This window comes from Cercospora beticola, chromosome 3, assembly GCF_033473495.1.
Source record: "Cercospora beticola chromosome 3, complete sequence".
NCBI classification, from domain to species: domain Eukaryota; kingdom Fungi; phylum Ascomycota; class Dothideomycetes; order Mycosphaerellales; family Mycosphaerellaceae; genus Cercospora; species Cercospora beticola.
In genome coordinates, this window is record NC_088937.1 from 871,821 (window position 1) to 890,308 (window position 18,488).

The window sequence follows — 18,488 nt, forward strand, 5'->3', positions numbered from 1 at the left end:
ATGCAAAGATAGGGAAACGGAGCCTCCTTGTACTCAGCCCTTTCCTCTCGCGCATCCAGCTGGTGTCTGTTCGTACATTCGTAGTACAATGTGTCGTGCGCGAGCCGGTACCTTACCCTTAAGGAGGTAGTCCGACTCACCGTTGTGTGTGTTCCGTGTGTGTGAAAGCAATCATGTCGAAGTGGTGTGCAGGACGTGTAGGACACATCTTGCGGTACCCAGTAAGAAGAAGCCTGTAAGGTAAGCGGCTGCAGTGAGCTGGCCTGATCAGTATACTTACCCCGAGATCTTCGTGTGGTTAGTTGGGGGAATCTTACCAGTCTCCGTGCTTCCTTTAGTAGCGTCGTCTCTGTCGTGAATCGTCGTACCCACCTTCGAATGGGCGCTTCGAACCGCTGTTGTAGTCGCGGTCGCGGTCACGGTAGCCGCCTCCGCCACGATCTCCTCTCGGTGGAAGTGGCTCATAGTTGGCATTGTCTCTGCCACTGCCTCGCGGGCCACGATCGTCGTAGCCACGGCTGCCTCCGAACCCGCCACCGGAGCGAGGACCGGAGGGAGCGCCATCTGGACCACCGCCGTAACCGACGCCGCCATAGCCTCCACCTCCGCCACCACGGAAGCCACCTCCTCTGCCACCTCCTCTGCCGCCGCGGAAGCCGCCACGATCGCCGAATCCTCCACGGAAACCGCCTCGGAAGCCTGGACCTGGCGGCGGACCACCGAAGCCCATAGGACGTGGGGCCTGTTGTTTCGTGTAGTGTCGTCCACCCAGTCCACCTCCGAAGCGTCTGGGACGCCAACCACTAACAGTGCGACCGCGCTCGACATCGACGATGACCGGACGGCCGCGGATTCGTAGGTTCTCGCAATCCTTGTAGGCAGCTGTGATTCCAGTTAGCAAATGTAGAATGAGTGAAGACCAGTCAAAGCGCACCTTTCATGTCCTTCTCGCGCTCGAAGAGGACAAAGGCGTAGCCTTTAGGCTTGCCCTTCTTCGTCGAGGCTTCTCCGCGATCAGTCACGATTCTCACGCGTTCGATAGGTCCGAAGCGGCCAAATTCCTTCTCGAGGTCCTTAGTCGTGCAGTCGTATGGCAGTCGGCCCACAAACAGCGTCTTGAAAGCGTCTCCGCGAATATTCTCGTCTTCGGCGGGCTTGTACAAATCCTTGTATCCTTCCTCAAGCAGCCACTTCTGCTTCTCTTGCTTCTCCCTCACCACGCGATCGCGCTTCTGCAGGCCGCATTCCGTCACAACCTCTGTCTTGGCTTCCTCTTTCTTCGCCTGAAGCATTGGCAGAAACTGCGCGATGCCATCAATCTTGTGTGTCTTGCGATCTTCAGGCGCGTGATCGGCCGGGGGCATGTAGCGGAGCGGTGGGCGCGGCTGGAAAAGCGCCAGGAGATTGTGCGGGAGTCGGTCCGTCATGGTTGCTGGTAGTAGGCGCACAGGCAAATCAAACTGCGCGGATGTGAAGTGGTCTTCTGAGATGGCTTCGATGCCGGAGTCTGGTTCGGGCGAGTACGACTCGCTGCGGTCTAACGCCGCTGGTGAGGCGGAGGCCCTGTTCCTCACAGGTTAGTCCACCTGTGCGCCGAAGCTGTCGGCGCGACGGCGATGGCCACCGCTTGGTGGTGGCAGGCGGCTCGGGCAATTGGCGTTGGCAACAGGCGGTGGTAATGGATGCTGAAGGTCCGGTGGTGGCAATCTGGCGCTGACAACGCGCAAGAATGGTGATGGTGTTGATGAAGTCGCGTGGAAAGGAGCGAACCGCTCGTTGTCGGCTAGTGCCAAGACCGTCGCCAGGCTCCTGCCGAGCTGTGACTGTGAGATGAGGTGCTGTTGTGCTGCAACAAGATGCATCAGCACTTACTTTTATGACAAAGACACAATTGTACACATTTTACGGCCTTTAGTTTTCTCGTCGCTAGCGATTCGGCTTACCTTAGGTAGGTAGGAGCTGCTGCAGCCACCGATCGTCTTTCGGCAAGAACGGAAGTTTTGTCTTCGACGCGCGTGGCTTGACTGTACATTTTCCTCCTCAATGCTCTCAGTAGTCTTGAAATTCACTGCACATCAGAATGAGATGAAACGTGCCTGAAAGTTTTGGATTCCTCAAGCATTACTCAAGCCCCCAAAGCGCGATCACTAGGGCAGACGACAATTCGCGTGCCGATGGGAAGGATATTGCGAACATCATGGAACGCGTGGAGACAAGAAACACATCCGCTTCAGAACAGAGCACAACCCCGACAACTGAACGACGCGACAATGGATTCGATGGTGGACTCACAAGAAGAAAGTCGACACTGTCTACAGTACGGAGTAATGACCAGACTGCCAGTGCGCAGCCGGCTCCCAAGAAGCGCTCTCTGATCCAAAAAAGCTTTGCGATATGGCAGAAGACCGGAATCGACTCCAGGGTCTATCGCTCAATGTTCAAGTCGTCCATCGCACCAACTATCACCCTTGCGCTGTACCAGCTGGACGGCTTCGCCAACTACTATACCACTCTCGGCTACCTGGCTGTCGTGATGACGATCCTTTCTGTGGTGATGATGCCTCGCGCCAAGTTCCTTCAGACCATGCTGGTCAATCTTCTGTTCCTCTGCCTGGGCGCGGCCCTATCATTACTGGCAATGTACTGCTGCATCAAGGCACGCAGAGGCAGCACAGCTCCTTACGATTCCTCTGCAAGCGCTGTAGCAGCTGTCTGGTTGGTCGCGCAGGTCTTTTCTATCAGTGTAGTGAGGGCGAAGCTGCCGCAGTATGTAAGTCTGCCTGTCGATATACTTGCCTTTCTCCGGCTATTTTGCATGACTGTTGGAGATACCGAAAAAGACGAAGAAGAAGAAGTTTTGTTGGCACATGCTGATCTTGAATTATTCAATCGCAGAACATTCCTTGCATTTGTTGGGCCATTTTTGCAAACGTCTCTATGGTCTATGGGCCACAGTTTGCGACAATGGCTGCCGCGGAATCCTTTGCGAGAAGACTTCTTGTGGGATTCCTTACCGGCTTTGGCATTGGCACAATCATCTCGCTTCTGATTTTCCCACTCAACAGCAGGCAAGTAGCGTTCAAAGGTATCACAGGGTTCATCGCGTCGCTTCGAGGAGCTTTGCAGGCCAACCTAGATTACATGCGCAGCTTGGAGCGCACAGATATGTTCACGACTGCCACAACGAACACAAATGGTGAGAAGCTTCCACGGAGCTCGGAGGCCAGAGCTTTCAAGCAGAAGATGGACTCCCTATCGGCTCTCTACGGCAAATTGGCTACAGATCTACCTTTCGCCAAACGTGAGGTCGCTCTCGGAAAGCTTGGCCCGGATGACATCCAAGAGATCTTTCGCCTGTTGCGTCTGATAATGGTGCCAATCGTCGGCCTTAGTTGCATGGCTGATATCTTTGTTCGCATCGCAGAAGAATCGGGTTGGAACAGGAATGTTGACTTTTCGAACGTTGCACCTGAAGACGCCCCTAACGAGAGCGAGATGATGAGGATAGAAGCAGTGAATGAGTGGCACGGATTGATGAAACGTCTCCGAGAGCCATTCGACCAGATCACTCAGACAATTGATGAAGGACTGGAACACGCACGCATCGTCTTGCAACTCGGGCCCAAGCCGCCAAGGAGGGGCAACGAGGACGTGGAGAAACAAGGGACGACAGAACCTGGACCAGGCGAGAGTGGCTTCGCAGAAGTCTTTTGGCGACGAGCTCAGGAATTCAAGGAGAGTAAGAAAGTTACACTTCGGGAGTGGTGTCATCTGCATGATATCCAGCTTCCCGAGAATTTCTTCGACGATCCAACTATCGCGAATTTGGACGCTCCGGCATGGATGCACGAAGGTTTTCTGTCCGACCCTCATCGACACCTGCGGCGCCAGCTCTTCCTCGTTCTATACTTCGAGTTCCTGCTCATAACCATCGCTCGCCGAACTCACAGGTTCATCTTGGCGGTGGATGCATTCAAGGCCCACGGGAAACTCGACAAAAGGCGATTGGTGGTGCCTGGCTACAAGAGAACAAGGAAGTGGCTGGCCAGCCTTCTAAAGGACGATGAGGATGCTGCAGACGATAATGACATGAACACAGATGGTCGAAGGGCGCAGGTCTACCTTGGAGATGCTTTCAAGAAACGCAAAGATCCAGAGCACTTGCCACCCACGAACGCTTGGGAGCGCTTCGGCAACAAGCTTCGTAAAATCGCTCACTTCTTCCAGTCTCCTGCAGCCTCCTTTGGACTTCGTGTCGTAGCGGCTACCATGACTCTCGCGATTGTGAGCTTTCTGCGGCCTACGCAAAGGTTCTTCACAGAGCAAAGATTGTTCTGGGCACAGATCATGATCACTATATCTCTGTCTCCGACTTTTGGCCAGTCACTTAGGGGCTTCTTCATCCGCGTCTCTGGAACGGCACTGGCTTTGGTTACTTCTCTGGTAGGCTGGTATATCGTCAACAAGGAAACAACTGGTGTCATCGTGTTCTTCTTCATCTTTGCTCACTTCGGAGCTTACATCATGCTCTTATACCCAGCTTACGTTCAAGTTGGAGTGATCTTCCAGCTCACAAATGCATTGATTACGGGCTACGAGCTGCAGGTCAGGAAGCTTGGTATCGAGGTGTCGACCTCTAATGGCCAGGCCTACTATCCGATATATGAGCTCGCGGGAATTCGATTGGCGACCGTCTGCGCAGGTCTATTCGTAGGCTGGATCTGGACTTGGTTTCCCTATCCCATCACTGAACACAACCAATTGCGGAGGCAGCTCGGCTCTACGCTGTATCTTCTGGCCAATTATTACTCGGTCATGCACGAGACTGTGCGGCTTAGGCTTGGTAATGCACAAGGCGATTTGACTTCGAAAGACAGCCCAGGTCGTAGACTGGAGAAAGCCCGCAGCAAGCTCTATTCGAAGGCGAGCTTGACCATTGCGAGCCTAAGAGCACAGGCCCAAGTCGTTAAGTACGACATTCCAATCGGAGGTAAATTCCCACAAGAGCAGTATCAGCGACTTATCAATCAGCTGCAAAGCATGCTCAACTTCATGTCGTTGGTCTCCGTAGCATCTTACAGCTTCGAAGAACTGCGAGCCGAAGGCGAGGCACAACATGGTTTACAGTGGCTCCATGGCTTTCAAAAATTGATTGGCGAAGCCAACTATACTTCAGAGCAGGTCACCACGATGCTTACGCTTCTCTCGGCTTCGATTACGTCCGAGCAGGCGCTTCCACCTTACCTACGTGTGCCAGAACCATTCTTCTTATCACAGAAGCTTGAAGAAATGGACAAGGACATGTTGAGTATCAGGCACATCGCCGAACCAGGCTACGCGAGTTTCGCGGTAATACAGATTGGCACCAAATTCATCTATGAAGATCTGCGACGGCTGGTAGCTGGCGTCAAAGAGCTTGTCGGAGAGCTTGATTTTTCGTACCATATTGTGTCAACATCTGACCCGGAGAGGAACGAGTCGGAGGAGACTCTGGTTCTCACAAGAACGCGGGCCAACACTATGGGCAGAACGAAACAGGACTGAGGCAGATATGCTAAACTGCGCTCGGAATGCCTTTCTAACGACTCTGTTGACGAGAAGAGGTCGGCAATTGCAAGTCCACTCCAATGGCTGCCCGCCTTTGCGGTCTCCACTTTGAGGAGTCGGATGTGGAGAATTTGAAGTTGCTTGCGTGCTTGCACAGCTTACGATTCCACGCGGCCGCATACCACTGCCAAGTTCTTGTCGACAGGCCGACAACGAACTACTCTCTTGCCGAAAATGAGCAGAGCTGCCACTCTGTGTATTTAGCCGCTACGACTGGATGATCGACAGCGCCAGTGCTTGGTGACGTCGTGAGCGGTATTGGCAAAGCATGGCGGACTCTTCTACCTCTTGAATCGGCCCTTCGACACATACAATCAGATTTGAAAAGTCTGCATGTAACCGTTCAGCGAGCCAGAATTGTAAACAAGATGGTCAACATAACTCACGTCAACCTGCTGCAGCTGGCAACCAGCTTGGACTACGCCAATGAGATCAACGCCATCGCCAACGCGTCGACCGACCAAGTCTCTTTGCTTGCATACGATCAAGCTTTCATAGACGATGTTGTCGGAACGAACGTAACCTCGAGGCTCGTGGCTGAGCTGCCCTGGGACGCCTTCCACGAGGCCGGCGTTTACAACCACGGTTCGTCTCAACCCCAAAACTCACCACCAACCATCTAACAAAACTTCGCAGCAACCAAGAAAATCTACGCCACGAGCAACTGGGCCGGCAGCCTCGACAACCCCATCAACGTCACAGTAATCGACATCGAAACCGACGAAATCACCAGCATCCGCTACCCAAACGTCTCCGAAGCCAACGGCGGAACAGCCTACTACCCACCCGGAACCCCAGCAAACAGCACCTCAAACCAATCCATCATCTTCTGCGACGAAGGCGACCTAAACAACTACTCCAAACTAACAGTCGTCAACCCCTCCACCAACGAAACCCAAGTCCTCCTAAACTCCTACTTTGGCCGAAACTTCAGTTCCCTCAACGACATCGTCCAACACCCTCACACCGGAGACCTCTGGTTCACCGATGCTCGCTACGCTTACTGGCAATACTTTGGCCCCGAACCCGTTATTCGGCCACAAGTTTACCGGTTTGAGCCTTTGACTGGAGTGCTGCAAGCTGTAGCAGATTATTTCATCGCTCCTAATGGTATTGAATTCTCGCCGGATTACAAGCATGTTTATGTTACGGATACTGGGTCGCACACGTTTCCGAATAAGGACAATTTGACTGATCCGGCGACAATTTATCGATTTGATATTACGAGCGATGGGAAGAGGTTGGCGAATCGACAGGTTTTCGCATACAGCGATATTGGCTTCCCAGACGGAATTCACACTGACGTGAAAGGGAACGTCTATTCAGCTGCTGCGGACGGCGTTCATGTGTAAGTCTTGAGTTTCCACAATGTCGCAGGCGATGCGTTACTGACTGTCGCTCATGCAGATGGAATCCCGAAGGTGTGCTGATCGGAAAGTTTCTCGTTGGCCCACCAGGATCGAATAACTTCATCTTCGTTCCGAACGGGCTTTACATCTTCAATGCGTACAAAGTCTGGTTTGTCTCGATCAAGGCGGAGGGAAGGACTGTTCGACGCGATTTTGGGCTAGGTCCTGCCTACTGAAGGAGCAGTACTGGTCTAGGATGATCAGTCTCGAATACTGAGACGCACAAGTCATTCAATGTGTAGTATAGACGTCTGTCATCACGTGGAGTGGAATTCACGCCTTTACTGCCTTCAAGTCCTGAGCCTCTCGATTGCAAAAGCTCCCGACGTCACTTCCTCGTCCAAGAGAGCCGTCAAGGAGCTCACGTTTCACTCAAGCTGAGCTGCCAGAAAACTAGCTGACTGCACAAGTTGTCGAATGCAATGCGTCTTAGCAGCCACAACGATCCACGCAATCAATCTTGTTTTTTGACCCAAGCAAGCACCACCGACAGCACATTTCCATAGCAATCCTTCTTGCGTGAGCCAGTCTGGTGCTCGTATGCTCTAATCTCTTCCTCATTGTAGTCATCGTCCTCAATCTGGAAATCTTTCTCGATCTGTTCTGCGAGCAGGCTGTCACCAGTGTGGTCCACCCGCAAACTTTTCAACTTATGCAGGTGCTGCTCCCAGGACAGTTGAGTCTTGCTTGCAGCTTTCCATAAGAATACAGCTGCCCTGTACTCTGCTGGTAGAGTTGCACTTGGCTCAATAAAGGAGGCAATGTATTGAAACCGGCGAGGAGGATGTTGCCATTGGCCAGTTGAATCGATGGAGGCCGGTGAATCTGGTGTGGTGTCGTCTGTCGCCTTGTCTGGTCCCGGCTCAGGAGTAGGCAGTCGTGCAGGTGAGGCTTGAGGCACTTCGCCTTTCGCATGTGCCCATCGAGATGCTTGTAGACCGCCATTGTGACCATTTGGCTCTTCTATCTCGTGGACCCTGCGGACGGGTCCACCATTGCCATTGAATCCAGGCTGCTCGGCTTCGACACCATCAAGCTGAGGTATGTCTCCTGGCTCCTTCACCGGCGATCCATTCAAAGTTACTGATTCATCGGTCGAGGGCGATCTTCGTTGCACACCAGGGTGCTGCAGGGATCCATCGTTGTAGTGACCTTCCTAAAGCCACTCGAGACAGAGCAGGCAGAAATGGCGGCCTTCCTCGTCCCGCTCCGGTACGGAAGAGGTATGCTGGAGATCGAGGTAGAAATTTGTGGGCGGAATGGATTTGCTGCGAGCTAAGCATCCCGGAAGATGGCACTCAATTCCAGCGTTCTGTTCTGCGCTGGCGGACGTCTGCTCTACGATGAGTTTGCCTCCAGCATTCAAGTGGGCACGAATCATTTGTTCCATTTTCGCGCCCTCTTTGTACCGCAGAGTCTGTAAAATGTGAGTGATCGAGCAGAGCGACATATAAATAGCGAAACTCGTACCTTCGATTCTCTTTCAGCGGTGCTTGCCAAAGCTCCTGCCAGAAGCGCCTGCAATTCAGACACAAGTGGTTTGTTCTCGAATCTGCCAGAGTAGGAGCCTCCAGTCTGGAGTCTGTCAGCTTCCCATATCTTACTGACCCCGTGGGGAATGCGCCACCCACATTGAGACCGATATGATATACGCGGTTCTCCTGATGGTCTATGGTGGCCACTTCGTGCGCACCAAGCTCATACATGTCAATATGGAGACACTCAATCTGGCGGCCATAATGCTGCCTGAAAAGCTCGGTCGTGGTCGGGGTGATGCGAGGCACGGGAGAGTCGTGTCTGGTCGGTTTATCGCAGGGAGGGTTTGCCGGCTGGTTGATGGGATTGAAGGATGTGTGAGTGTACTCGAGTGACCTCTGTGCCACCGCAGCCAGCATTTGTTCCTCTGCGCCAGCAGCTTCTCGTAGGGAGCTGGGACGCCGCGATTCGACTCCTGGTTTGTCATGACGAACCAGTGTTGAGCGCAAGGAGGACTCCTCGAGTATGGAAGCTGGCGGGTACCAAAGAGGCGTACCTCCTGCATCCACGAGATTGGACGACATTGAGGCGCCGCGTTGTTGCGCAGGTTGTGCGAGTTGTACTTGATTTTGTGCGGCAGTCGCCAGTCAACTGAGCGACATCGTGAGGAGCGCGAAACGTATGTCGCGCTTGAGCGATGAGAATGAAATCTTGCATGGGACAAACGTTCGACCTTCTTTCCGCCTGCAGCTTCAGCATTCTCGACCCTACCTTCACGCCTAATACTACAACGTTCCTCGATCCTCGCACTCCATTGAACGCGTGCTTGTGCGTGTGAAGAGCTTGGCCTTCATGTGGTCTTCCGCCAGCGATGCGTTCGACCGCTTATTTTCAATTGACTCTATCGAAAAGTAAACCTTTTCAACAGTTCCCAGTTTCAGCGGCCGCCCGCGCCATTGCTGACCTGTTGCCACTGGTGAATTACAGAACGTGATCGCGTCCTTGCGGCGCGTCTTTGGGTCAGCTTCCGGCAGGAGCCATTGCTCGGCGTCGGTTGAACAACAAACATCACGCATTGAACACAGGCAGAAGCAAAGGTGAAGTAATCTTGTCAGCCTTTCAATAAGCAGCGGAAGGGGCGGAGTCGGTGCAATTCCGACAAGGCCAATCACACCAGACCACTCGCACCACCAGGAGACAAGTGGATCCCGGATCGCCCGACCTCCGGCGTGATTTCTGGGATCAAGGGAGACTGCAAACGACCCTTTGCCCCCAATCGCCACGAGGTCGACTTTTATCTGTGAGCTTGCGCGCGATAAACTTGGTTCCTGAAACCCTTTGCCTTGCCAACACTCCTTCGGCGCGTTCCATCATGCCGGGACGAATGCTCCCCACCCTCCCATCGAGGGAGGTCGCATCACACAACACTGAGGAGTCCTGCTACGTGACGGTCGGCACCAAAGTCTACGACATCACCCCATTCCTCGAGGACCATCCAGGTGGCGGCGATTTGATCCTGGAGTATGGCGGGAAAGATGTCAAGGAGATCATGGAGGATGTGGCGTCGCATGCGCACAGTGAATCAGCCTGGGAGATCCTGGACGACCATCTCATAGGCTTCGTAGCGACTGAAAAAGTCTTGGAGGCGGCGAAGAAAAGCGATGATCCATTCAGCGTGCTGCCAATGGAGCCCACAGCGAAAGGCATGGAGGAGCTGAAGAAAGCAAATACAGGAGCTACACAGGAGGTACTAGCCAGGGAGAATGTCGAGCCCAAGGCGGCAGCGGACGAGAAAGCTGTCTACGAATCAACAGGCCTCAGCTCAGAGGAAGATCTCAGCAAAGAGACGGATCTGGTACAGGACTACAAGAAGCACAAGTTTCTCGATCTCAACAGGCCATTGTTGATGCAGGTCTGGAATGGTGGCTTCACCAAAGCCTTCTACCTAGAGCAGGTTCATCGACCGCGCCACTACAAAGGCGGTGACAGCGCGCCTCTCTTCGGAAACTTCCTGGAGCCGCTCTCGAAGACGCCATGGTGGGTTGTTCCAACAGTGTGGCTTCCTCCTGTGGGATATGGCACCTTCCTCTCTGCCCAGCAGCTCAATCCATTGGCGCTGACGGCTTACTGGATCACCGGACTCTGTATCTGGACAATCGTGGAGTATGGCCTACATCGATGCTTGTTCCATATCGACCATTACCTACCGGATAACCGCGTTGCTCTCACGCTTCATTTCCTGTTGCACGGCATTCACCATTACCTTCCTATGGACAGGCTGCGGCTTGTGATGCCGCCTACTTTGTTCCTGGTTCTTGCAACACCATTCTGGAAATTGGCACACACGGTCTTCTTTTACAACTGGTATGCAGCTACGGCCGTGTTTTGTGGTGGTATCTTTGGCTACATCTGTTACGATTTGACCCACTACTTCCTACACCACAAGAAGTGAGTGCTCCCACAAACCCGCATTGTATCGATTCGCGCTAATCTTTCACAGACTCCCGTCCTTCTATCAGGAACTCAAGAAGTACCATCTCCAACATCATTTCATGGACTACGAGAACGGCTTTGGAGTGACAAGCCGCTTCTGGGACCGGATTTTTGGCACGGAACTGCCACCGCCTCCACAGCCAAAGGTGCTGAAGACAGCATAAGGCATTGTACAGCATAAGAAGGAACAGCATGGCATAGCGTAGGCGTTGGGGCAAGAAGATACCATCATGGCAAAGGCTCGTTGTATATATTAACAAATTAATGATAATGGACGGCACCTTGTCGAGTCCTGAGAAATGTGCATATCACATTCAGAATTTCAGACACTCGTCTACTTCCCCGTTACTCTTTCTTTACGTGCAGTGTGTCGGAGAAGGAACGTGAAAGGTGATAAATGGTACCTTCCACCCAGCCCGAAGTTTCGGCGTCTTGTGATTGGCCGTCGGATTGTGCCGAGCGCCGGCGTGTTGGTAACTTAGAACTTCGAATTCGCCCACTTCGTTTCCTCCATCACCCACTCACCTCCATCGCGACATTCATATTGAACGTCGCAATTGGGGCGCCTCACAGCACAGCTCACGGCACACAGCGTATAGCTCACCTCTCACTCACCCGCACGCCCCACGGCGACTCACCACCTCACAGCTTCCGACGGGCGCGTGCAGCTCGAGCACAAGCGACTCGACAACTGCACTTCCACCCCACGCAGCGCAGCTCGATAAGAGAACCTGTGAGCACTCAAGAATTGCAGGCATGGCCACTCAACCAACCGACGACGGTTATCTAGATATCGCCGACTTGCTGGAATCCGAGGAGCAGAAGGCAAAAGAGAAGATCGCCCAGCAGAAGGCTGGAGCCAACAACAATGGCGACTCCGACGTCCGCATGGGCGGCACTTCACGCCCATCGTCACCTTCCTCGCGCGACCCCCGCCGCCTAGACCGCCCGACCTCAAGCAGCGGACCCCGCGACAGGTATTTTACCGAACGCGAAGAGAATAACGAGCGGCGCGCACGCCGATCCAAGGGAGCTGATGAAGACTCTGATAGAGCCAGCGCTAATGGGAGTGTCCGCAGTGGCAGACGTCGAAGCCGCTCTCCTAGGGCAGACGGTCGCCGCAACCACCGCTCACGCGATCGTGCCGGTGGAGACTACTACCGCGGAGGAGGTCGCAATGACGACTACTATCGTCCAAACGGAGATCGCCTCCCACGTTCGCGCTCCCCAGGACGTCGCGGTGGGCGTGATGACCGCGGCAGACGTGACGACAGGGGCGGACGACGCGACGGTGACCGTCGGGACCGTCGCGCTCGGTCGCCAGCTGGTGGTAAGCGCAAGACTCCGGAACCAACTGACGACGAGCGAGACAGACGCACCGTTTTCGTTCAGCAGTTGGCTGCTCGTCTTCGCTCCCGTGAGCTCAAGGAGTTCTTTGAGCAGGTTGGATCAGTGGTTGACGCTCAGATTGTGAAGGACAGGGTCAGCGGTCGCTCGAAGGGGTGAGTAGTATATTCTCGCACTGTTGTTACCACTACTGACAATCGCACAGAGTTGGCTACGTTGAGTTCAAAGAAGAAGAATCTGTTGAGAAAGCTATCGGACTCACGGGACAGAAGCTCCTTGGTATTCCGATCATCGCCCAGCTCACTGAAGCAGAGAAGAATCGTCAAGCCCGCAACACCGAGGGCACCGCCACACAGTCTAACGGCATCCCATTCCATCGCCTCTACGTCGGCAACATCCACTTCTCCATCACTGAAGACGACCTGAAGAACGTGTTTGAGCCATTCGGCGAGCTCGAGTTTGTTCAGCTCCAGAAGGAGGAAGCTGGTCGCTCCAAGGGTTACGGCTTTGTCCAGTTTATTGATCCGGCACAGGCTAAAGAAGCTCTTGAGAAGATGAACGGCTTCGAGCTGGCCGGACGCCCAATCCGCGTCGGCCTCGGTAACGACAAGTTCACTCCAGAGTCTACTCAGTCTCTGCTTCAGAGGTTTGGTTCACAAGCTCAGGCTGCACAGTTTCAAGGCTCTCAATTCTCCGGCATGGGCGGCCGCGGCTCCCACGCTGGCGGCACCGCCAATTTCGACAGACCCGCAGCTCGCGATGTTGACAAGACCGGTGGAGCTTCAGCTCTCGACGATACGGACGTCGGCGGCGTGAACTTCTCGAACTACAGCCGCGATGCCCTGATGAAGAAGCTTGCTCGCGTTGACGAGCCAGAGCAGAAGATCGCTCCCAAGACCCAGGCTAAGAAGGCCACCTTCGAGCAGACCACTGCCACTCGCTGCGTCCTCATCAAGAACATGTACAATCAGGAAGAGGAGACTGAAGCCAACTGGCAGAAGGAGCTCAAAGATGACGTCAAGCAGGAGTGCGAGGAGAAGTATGGTAAAGTGGTCCACATCGACCTTGCTCTCGACAACAACGACGGTGAGGTCTACGTCAAGTTCGATCGAGTCCAGGGTGGAGAGAACGCCTACAAGGGCCTCAACGGCCGTTGGTTCGGTGGTCGCATGCTCACTGCCCAGTACGTGGTTGACGCAGTCTACCACATGAACTTCCCCAAGGCTGCCAACGTCTAAAGGTATGTTGTTTTACACTTCTTTCATCGCGTGCAGATATGAACTTGCGGCGGCGGCGGCAATGGCAACGGCGACGGATCAGAACGAGATGCGTGCTTTGCACTCTGAGCGTTTTCTTTTGGGCGAACATTGGGCGTTTGTTACCATGGCACGAGGCTCGAACATGGAGTTTCAATGATTCTACGGGAGGGTAACTTCAAGACTGGCGCATTGAGTGTTTGGGGGAAGAAATGCGGATCCAGCTGGATGGCATCGAAGGACGTTCTTGAAAATTGGCGTGACAGCGCTGCAATGGGTCGACTTTCCTGAATGCTTTTGGCAATCGGACTTTGGGACTCTAGCTGGTGCACTTACGCACATCACGCTTTGGGAGCTACATCGGCTCGGCGCTCCTGCGAACGCAGGCTTGCATATTGTACAGTAACGACTACTGCGCTCTGCTATCCTACGCTCTACTATTATGCAGGGCTTGCAGTACAAATCAAAAGCATATTGAAAACGTCTTGTGGTGCACATAGGCTGCGTGCCTTGAGCTGCGCATCAATCAAAGTTCTTTTTGCCTGCGTCGGCATCTGCTGCTGTAGAAGTATAGCCCTGTGTAACGCTACTACGCTCGTATGGTCTTCACGACTTGCGTTAGCTCTGCGACGGCTTCGAAGGTATGCAAACAAGGATCAAGGCTCTGTGTCGTGGCAGATCGACACCGCCCTGCTTCAACTTCGGCAAGCCGCTCCGCACCTCCCACGACCGCCTCGTATTCTCCTCAAGCTCACGATCTCAGTTGATAAGCGGGCCAGGCAACACCAGACGTGGCATCGGACTGGTCACCAGCTGGGAATTGAGATCGAGAGTCTGCCTTGGTTGTTTGGCTCTGGCCCGGGTACAGGTCGTGCATAAAACGTACATGGCGTCGCGATAAGCACAAAGGAAAGAAACGTACTCAAGTTGAGGGCCTGGACTTCAAACTTTACCTCCTGTTGGACTTGGATCAACATGCCTACGAACGGACGACTACGAGGCACGAGACGCCATGTCGACACCCGCACGCCGACATTTCCTAATTATCACTCTTCAAGAAAGAAGCCGCGAAGATGGCCGCTTGTGATCCGGTTCATCAAAGGCGCCATTCACCTCGATATTGCTCTCCCAGTCGCATTACACGCCATCATTGCAGCTATCGTTTGCTGGTGGGATGCCACGAAAGATGGGAATCTCGGGATCCCATCAGCCACTGTCCCCAGTCTGAGCATAGTCGTTGGTCTCATGCTGGTCTTTCGCAACTCGACATCTTACGACCGTTTCTGGCAAGGCAACCAGCTCTTCACTACCATCGAAACGAACATCCGAAACCTCACGCGATCGTTCCTGGCTTGTTCATACAAAGCTGCAGGAGCTCCGCCAACAGAAGCCGAACGAGCAGACACTGAACGTACAGTCCGCTTACTCCTCGCCATGATCTACGCAGCGAAAAACTCCCTTCGAGCAGAATGGGGACAAGAAATTCCTTTTCTCTTACCGCGTACAGAAGTCGAGCGACATCGCAGAGAAAGTGTCTCGGTGTACAAACCTGAGTATGACGAACTGCTTCCTCCAGGCACTAGAGGACATGAAGAAGCTGGTCTTGCTTTGATCCTACAACTCAGTGTCCAAGTGGAAAGCTATATCAAGCGGGCTCACGACAGAGGCTGGTTTCACAGTCCGCAGGCATCGCAATTGACTGTGCAGCTCAATACTCTTGTCGCAGCGTTTGGAACAATGCAGACGATACATTTGACGCCTTTACCTGTTGCTTATCTGATCCATACGCGGCAAGTATTGGCGCTGTTCTGCATCGTCTTGCCATTTGCACTTGTGAAAGAAATGGGCTGGTGGTCAATTCTGCTTGTCAGTATTGTGTCTTTCACACTGTACGGTATCGAAGCAATTGGAGCACAACTTGAAGATCCGTTTGGGTACGACAGGAACGATATCAAAGTCGATGCAATTGTGGAGGATCTGAGGGTGGAGACTATGGTCATGTTGGAGAACTGGAAGAGAGGAGGGGATATGTTCTCTTTGCCTGCTGTTGCACCGCATAGGGAGATCGTGCCTGATGGGAGGGATAGGAACCAACGGCCGAGTCTGGAAGGGAGGAAGAGGAGTGGATTGGTGAACTTTTCTGACAGCCCAGGGCGGGACTCTGCGCTGATTGATTGATTGATTGATCGATCGAATGACTAGATTAGAATGGTGACGTTTCTTGAGCGATAGAGCAAATGTTATGAGCGGGCTTGGTAGCCTGCATGCGGCTATAGATGTGTAGGAGGCACTTTCAACATCTGGTCCAGAATTTCGTGCAAGCTAAGCGAACAAGCAGTAGGACTGGGATGTCCAACGAGAAGTGATGCCTTCATTCACTGCATCGATTGGCACGATCTTTAGTCGCGAACGACGAATAAGGTGAGGGCTTCGTCGTGGGGTTGGGCGGACGGAAGCTACGAAGTTCAGCCCCACGTGACCTTACCCAAATTTGTGTGTCTTTCTTGGCAAGCCGAAAGCCCACTCGCGAGAAATCCCAAACTAACGTTTGACGAAGACGTCGACACTTTACTAACCCACAGCAACACCGCAAAGGTACTTGGACCGACCTCGTCGCGCGCAAACCGGTTACTAACGTGTACTCGCAAAGATGGTCGCCGCAAAGAAGCACGTCCCGATCGTGAAGAAGCACACGAAGCGCTTCAACCGCCACCAGTCGGACCGCTTTATGCGTGTCGACCCATCATGGAGAAAGCCAAAGGGAATCGACAACCGTGTCCGCAGACGCTTCAAGGGTCAGGCCGCTATGCCAAAGGTGCGTTGGAGAACGAGCGATGGAGATTGAGGGACCTGCGAAGTGGATTTGGGACATTGAAGAGAAGGATCTGGACATTGGGTCTTGAGGAAAGAGAAGCAAGAGCAGAGAGCACAAGGCTAACAGGCGCTATGAACACAGATCGGCTACGGTAGCAACATCAAGACCCGCCACATGATGCCTTCCGGCCACAAGGCTTTCCTCGTCAACAACACCCGCGACTTGGATCTCCTCCTCATGCACAACAAGACCTACGCCGCTGAGTACGTCGAGTCGAGAAATGAAACTCGGGCGACATTGGAATACTGACGGATTTACAGGATCGCACACGCCGTCTCCTCGAGGAAGCGGATAGAGATTGTTGCCCGTGCTAAGCAGCTCGGTGTGAAGGTCACCAACGGCAAGGCCAAGATCACCACTGAGTCGTAGAGGAATTGGGAAGGGACGTCTCACTTTACGCGGGCAATGAGAACAGGCGATCGGATGACAAGGCAGCATGGCGCATATTGTGGAGCAATGGAAATATGACTTTTACATTGGACAGGCCGACTCAGTTCAGGCCAGTCGAGTCTACACAAACGCCGCCAGCGCCTTCGCTATGACAACGTGCCATTACGTAGCGATCAAGTCGCTTGCAAGCATTGAAGAAAAGACTTTCATACCCCATTTCCGTGTCTTGCGCCCAACTCCGCCCGTGCAAATAACTACATGCTTTCTGCTCAGCGTCCCATTTGCGCTGCTCACTGCTTGTACGCAACGATGTAGGAAGGGAATGAAAGGCCAGGGTACCAAGTGCCATAAAACGAGAGGCCACAGACCATTATGCCTCCATCGCATTCTCATCCTTACGTTCCACCTCGGTGACCTCCTGCGTAGCCGCGCTCCAGTAAGCCTGCACATCCACCTTGAACTCCGACAAAGCCACGCCAAATAGCTTCAGCAATGCCGTCTGATGGCTATTCAGCTCCTTGCCCTCGTAACACACCGTAAACTCCTGATCAAGCACGACCTTCCCCTTCTCCAATCGTGTCGGCATGCCCCATTTCCTCACCATAACCTCAAGACTATGCGGCAACGGCACATCATCCTCAACAGCAACCTCCCCACCTCTTGAATACACCACCCCAGCCGGAACCTTCACAGTCCTCGTCGCAACAACTCCCGCCCTCGCAAAATCCACTTCGATGAATCCTTCAAAGAATTCAAGTACCTCCTCCGGCGCCCGATTCGTAAACAACAACCCAACATTCCCCACCAAATACTTATTCAATTTGTGCAATCCCGGCGCATGCTCATCTTCAATCGAACTCCCCAACGCCTTAGCCATAACCTTCGTCTTCCCGAAAAACAACCTCGAATCGGCAAAATGTTGTCGAACATCTTTCAAGTATGTGTTGCGCATATTTTCCACGCCAAAGACGAAAATGTGGCCATATTCGTCTGCGGCGGTTTGGATGGCGGAGTAGAGGGCTTCGCTGCGTTCTTTGGCGGGTTTCTTTTGCACGACTGAGGTGTGGATGATTCGGTTTCGCTTGGATTTGGGCATGGTTGCGGTTGTGTGTGGTGCTGAGTGTGTGGGTAGAGACTTTACGGGAGTGGAACTGCGGTGCGGCTTTAAGAGATGCGCGTGCTTTCTTGAGATCCAAAATTCTCAGAGAAGGAGCGGAGTCGGGTCCGCTTTGCGCGTATCGATAAAATCAGGGTCTTCACTTAACTCCTCACTCAAGCAGCTCACATTCCCTTGTGACTGCGATGGTCGCGAGACTTTTACGTTCGACAAATCTTCTGTTGCCGTCGCTCGTAACAATCGTTCATTAGAATAGTGCAAGAGCACGCAGCGCAAAATTTGACTGTTCGAGGACACGATTAAAGGTATTGAATTGATCGGTGATGTCTTTCACTGCATTCTTCTGAGAAGAGAGAATCATCTACAAGTAAGTAGTATGTATAAGAACAACCCAAAAACACGCGCTTTCTGTCTGTCTTTCTGTGTGGTGGGGGAATCTGAACTTCATCGTGCCATATCTCCTTGAAACAACAAACGCCATCCTCATGCTCTTTTTCACTCGCTCCAGACATCATGCA

General features: G+C 53.2%; 9 protein-coding genes across 9 annotated transcripts; 6 read left to right on the plus strand and 3 right to left on the minus strand.

Annotated features, from left to right (window-relative positions):
- Positions 1-334: 334 nt before the first annotated feature.
- RHO25_004320 (uncharacterized protein) lies at positions 335-1,427 on the minus strand (the record flags this gene model as incomplete). The annotated part of the gene is made up of 2 exons (XM_023595241.2): positions 335-882; positions 935-1,427. 2 exons carry the CDS (start codon positions 1,425-1,427, stop codon positions 335-337), a joined length of 1,041 nt encoding a protein of 346 aa, XP_023457045.1.
- A 770-nt stretch (positions 1,428-2,197) lies between these two features.
- RHO25_004321 (uncharacterized protein) lies at positions 2,198-5,544 on the plus strand (the record flags this gene model as incomplete). The annotated part of the gene is made up of 2 exons (XM_023595242.2): positions 2,198-2,770; positions 2,896-5,544. The coding sequence occupies 2 exons, from the start codon at positions 2,198-2,200 to the stop codon at positions 5,542-5,544; spliced, it is 3,222 nt and encodes a 1,073-aa protein (XP_023457046.1).
- A 431-nt stretch (positions 5,545-5,975) lies between these two features.
- RHO25_004322 (uncharacterized protein) lies at positions 5,976-7,192 on the plus strand (the record flags this gene model as incomplete). The annotated part of the gene is made up of 3 exons (XM_023595243.2): positions 5,976-6,192; positions 6,244-6,955; positions 7,015-7,192. 3 exons carry the CDS (start codon positions 5,976-5,978, stop codon positions 7,190-7,192), a joined length of 1,107 nt encoding a protein of 368 aa, XP_023457047.1.
- Positions 7,193-7,470: 278 nt separating this feature from the next.
- Positions 7,471-9,076, minus strand: RHO25_004323 (uncharacterized protein; the record flags this gene model as incomplete). Its single annotated transcript, XM_023595244.2, has 4 exons — positions 7,471-8,172; positions 8,233-8,433; positions 8,487-8,591; positions 8,648-9,076. 4 exons carry the CDS (start codon positions 9,074-9,076, stop codon positions 7,471-7,473), a joined length of 1,437 nt encoding a protein of 478 aa, XP_023457048.1.
- A 788-nt stretch (positions 9,077-9,864) lies between these two features.
- On the plus strand, positions 9,865-11,149 carry RHO25_004324 (uncharacterized protein; the record flags this gene model as incomplete). The annotated part of the gene is made up of 2 exons (XM_023595245.2): positions 9,865-10,940; positions 10,993-11,149. The coding sequence occupies 2 exons, from the start codon at positions 9,865-9,867 to the stop codon at positions 11,147-11,149; spliced, it is 1,233 nt and encodes a 410-aa protein (XP_023457040.1).
- Positions 11,150-11,741: 592 nt separating this feature from the next.
- Positions 11,742-13,570, plus strand: RHO25_004325 (uncharacterized protein; the record flags this gene model as incomplete). The annotated part of the gene is made up of 2 exons (XM_023595246.2): positions 11,742-12,487; positions 12,538-13,570. 2 exons carry the CDS (start codon positions 11,742-11,744, stop codon positions 13,568-13,570), a joined length of 1,779 nt encoding a protein of 592 aa, XP_023457041.1.
- A 993-nt stretch (positions 13,571-14,563) lies between these two features.
- On the plus strand, positions 14,564-15,766 carry RHO25_004326 (uncharacterized protein; the record flags this gene model as incomplete). Its single annotated transcript, XM_023595247.2, has 1 exon — positions 14,564-15,766. One exon carries the CDS (start codon positions 14,564-14,566, stop codon positions 15,764-15,766), a length of 1,203 nt encoding a protein of 400 aa, XP_023457042.1.
- A 472-nt stretch (positions 15,767-16,238) lies between these two features.
- On the plus strand, positions 16,239-16,832 carry CRP63 (60S ribosomal protein eL32; the record flags this gene model as incomplete). The annotated part of the gene is made up of 3 exons (XM_023595248.2): positions 16,239-16,403; positions 16,545-16,666; positions 16,724-16,832. The coding sequence occupies 3 exons, from the start codon at positions 16,239-16,241 to the stop codon at positions 16,830-16,832; spliced, it is 396 nt and encodes a 131-aa protein (XP_023457043.1).
- Positions 16,833-17,223: 391 nt separating this feature from the next.
- On the minus strand, positions 17,224-17,949 carry RHO25_004328 (uncharacterized protein; the record flags this gene model as incomplete). The annotated part of the gene is made up of 1 exon (XM_023595250.2): positions 17,224-17,949. One exon carries the CDS (start codon positions 17,947-17,949, stop codon positions 17,224-17,226), a length of 726 nt encoding a protein of 241 aa, XP_023457049.1.
- Positions 17,950-18,488: the final 539 nt, after the last annotated feature.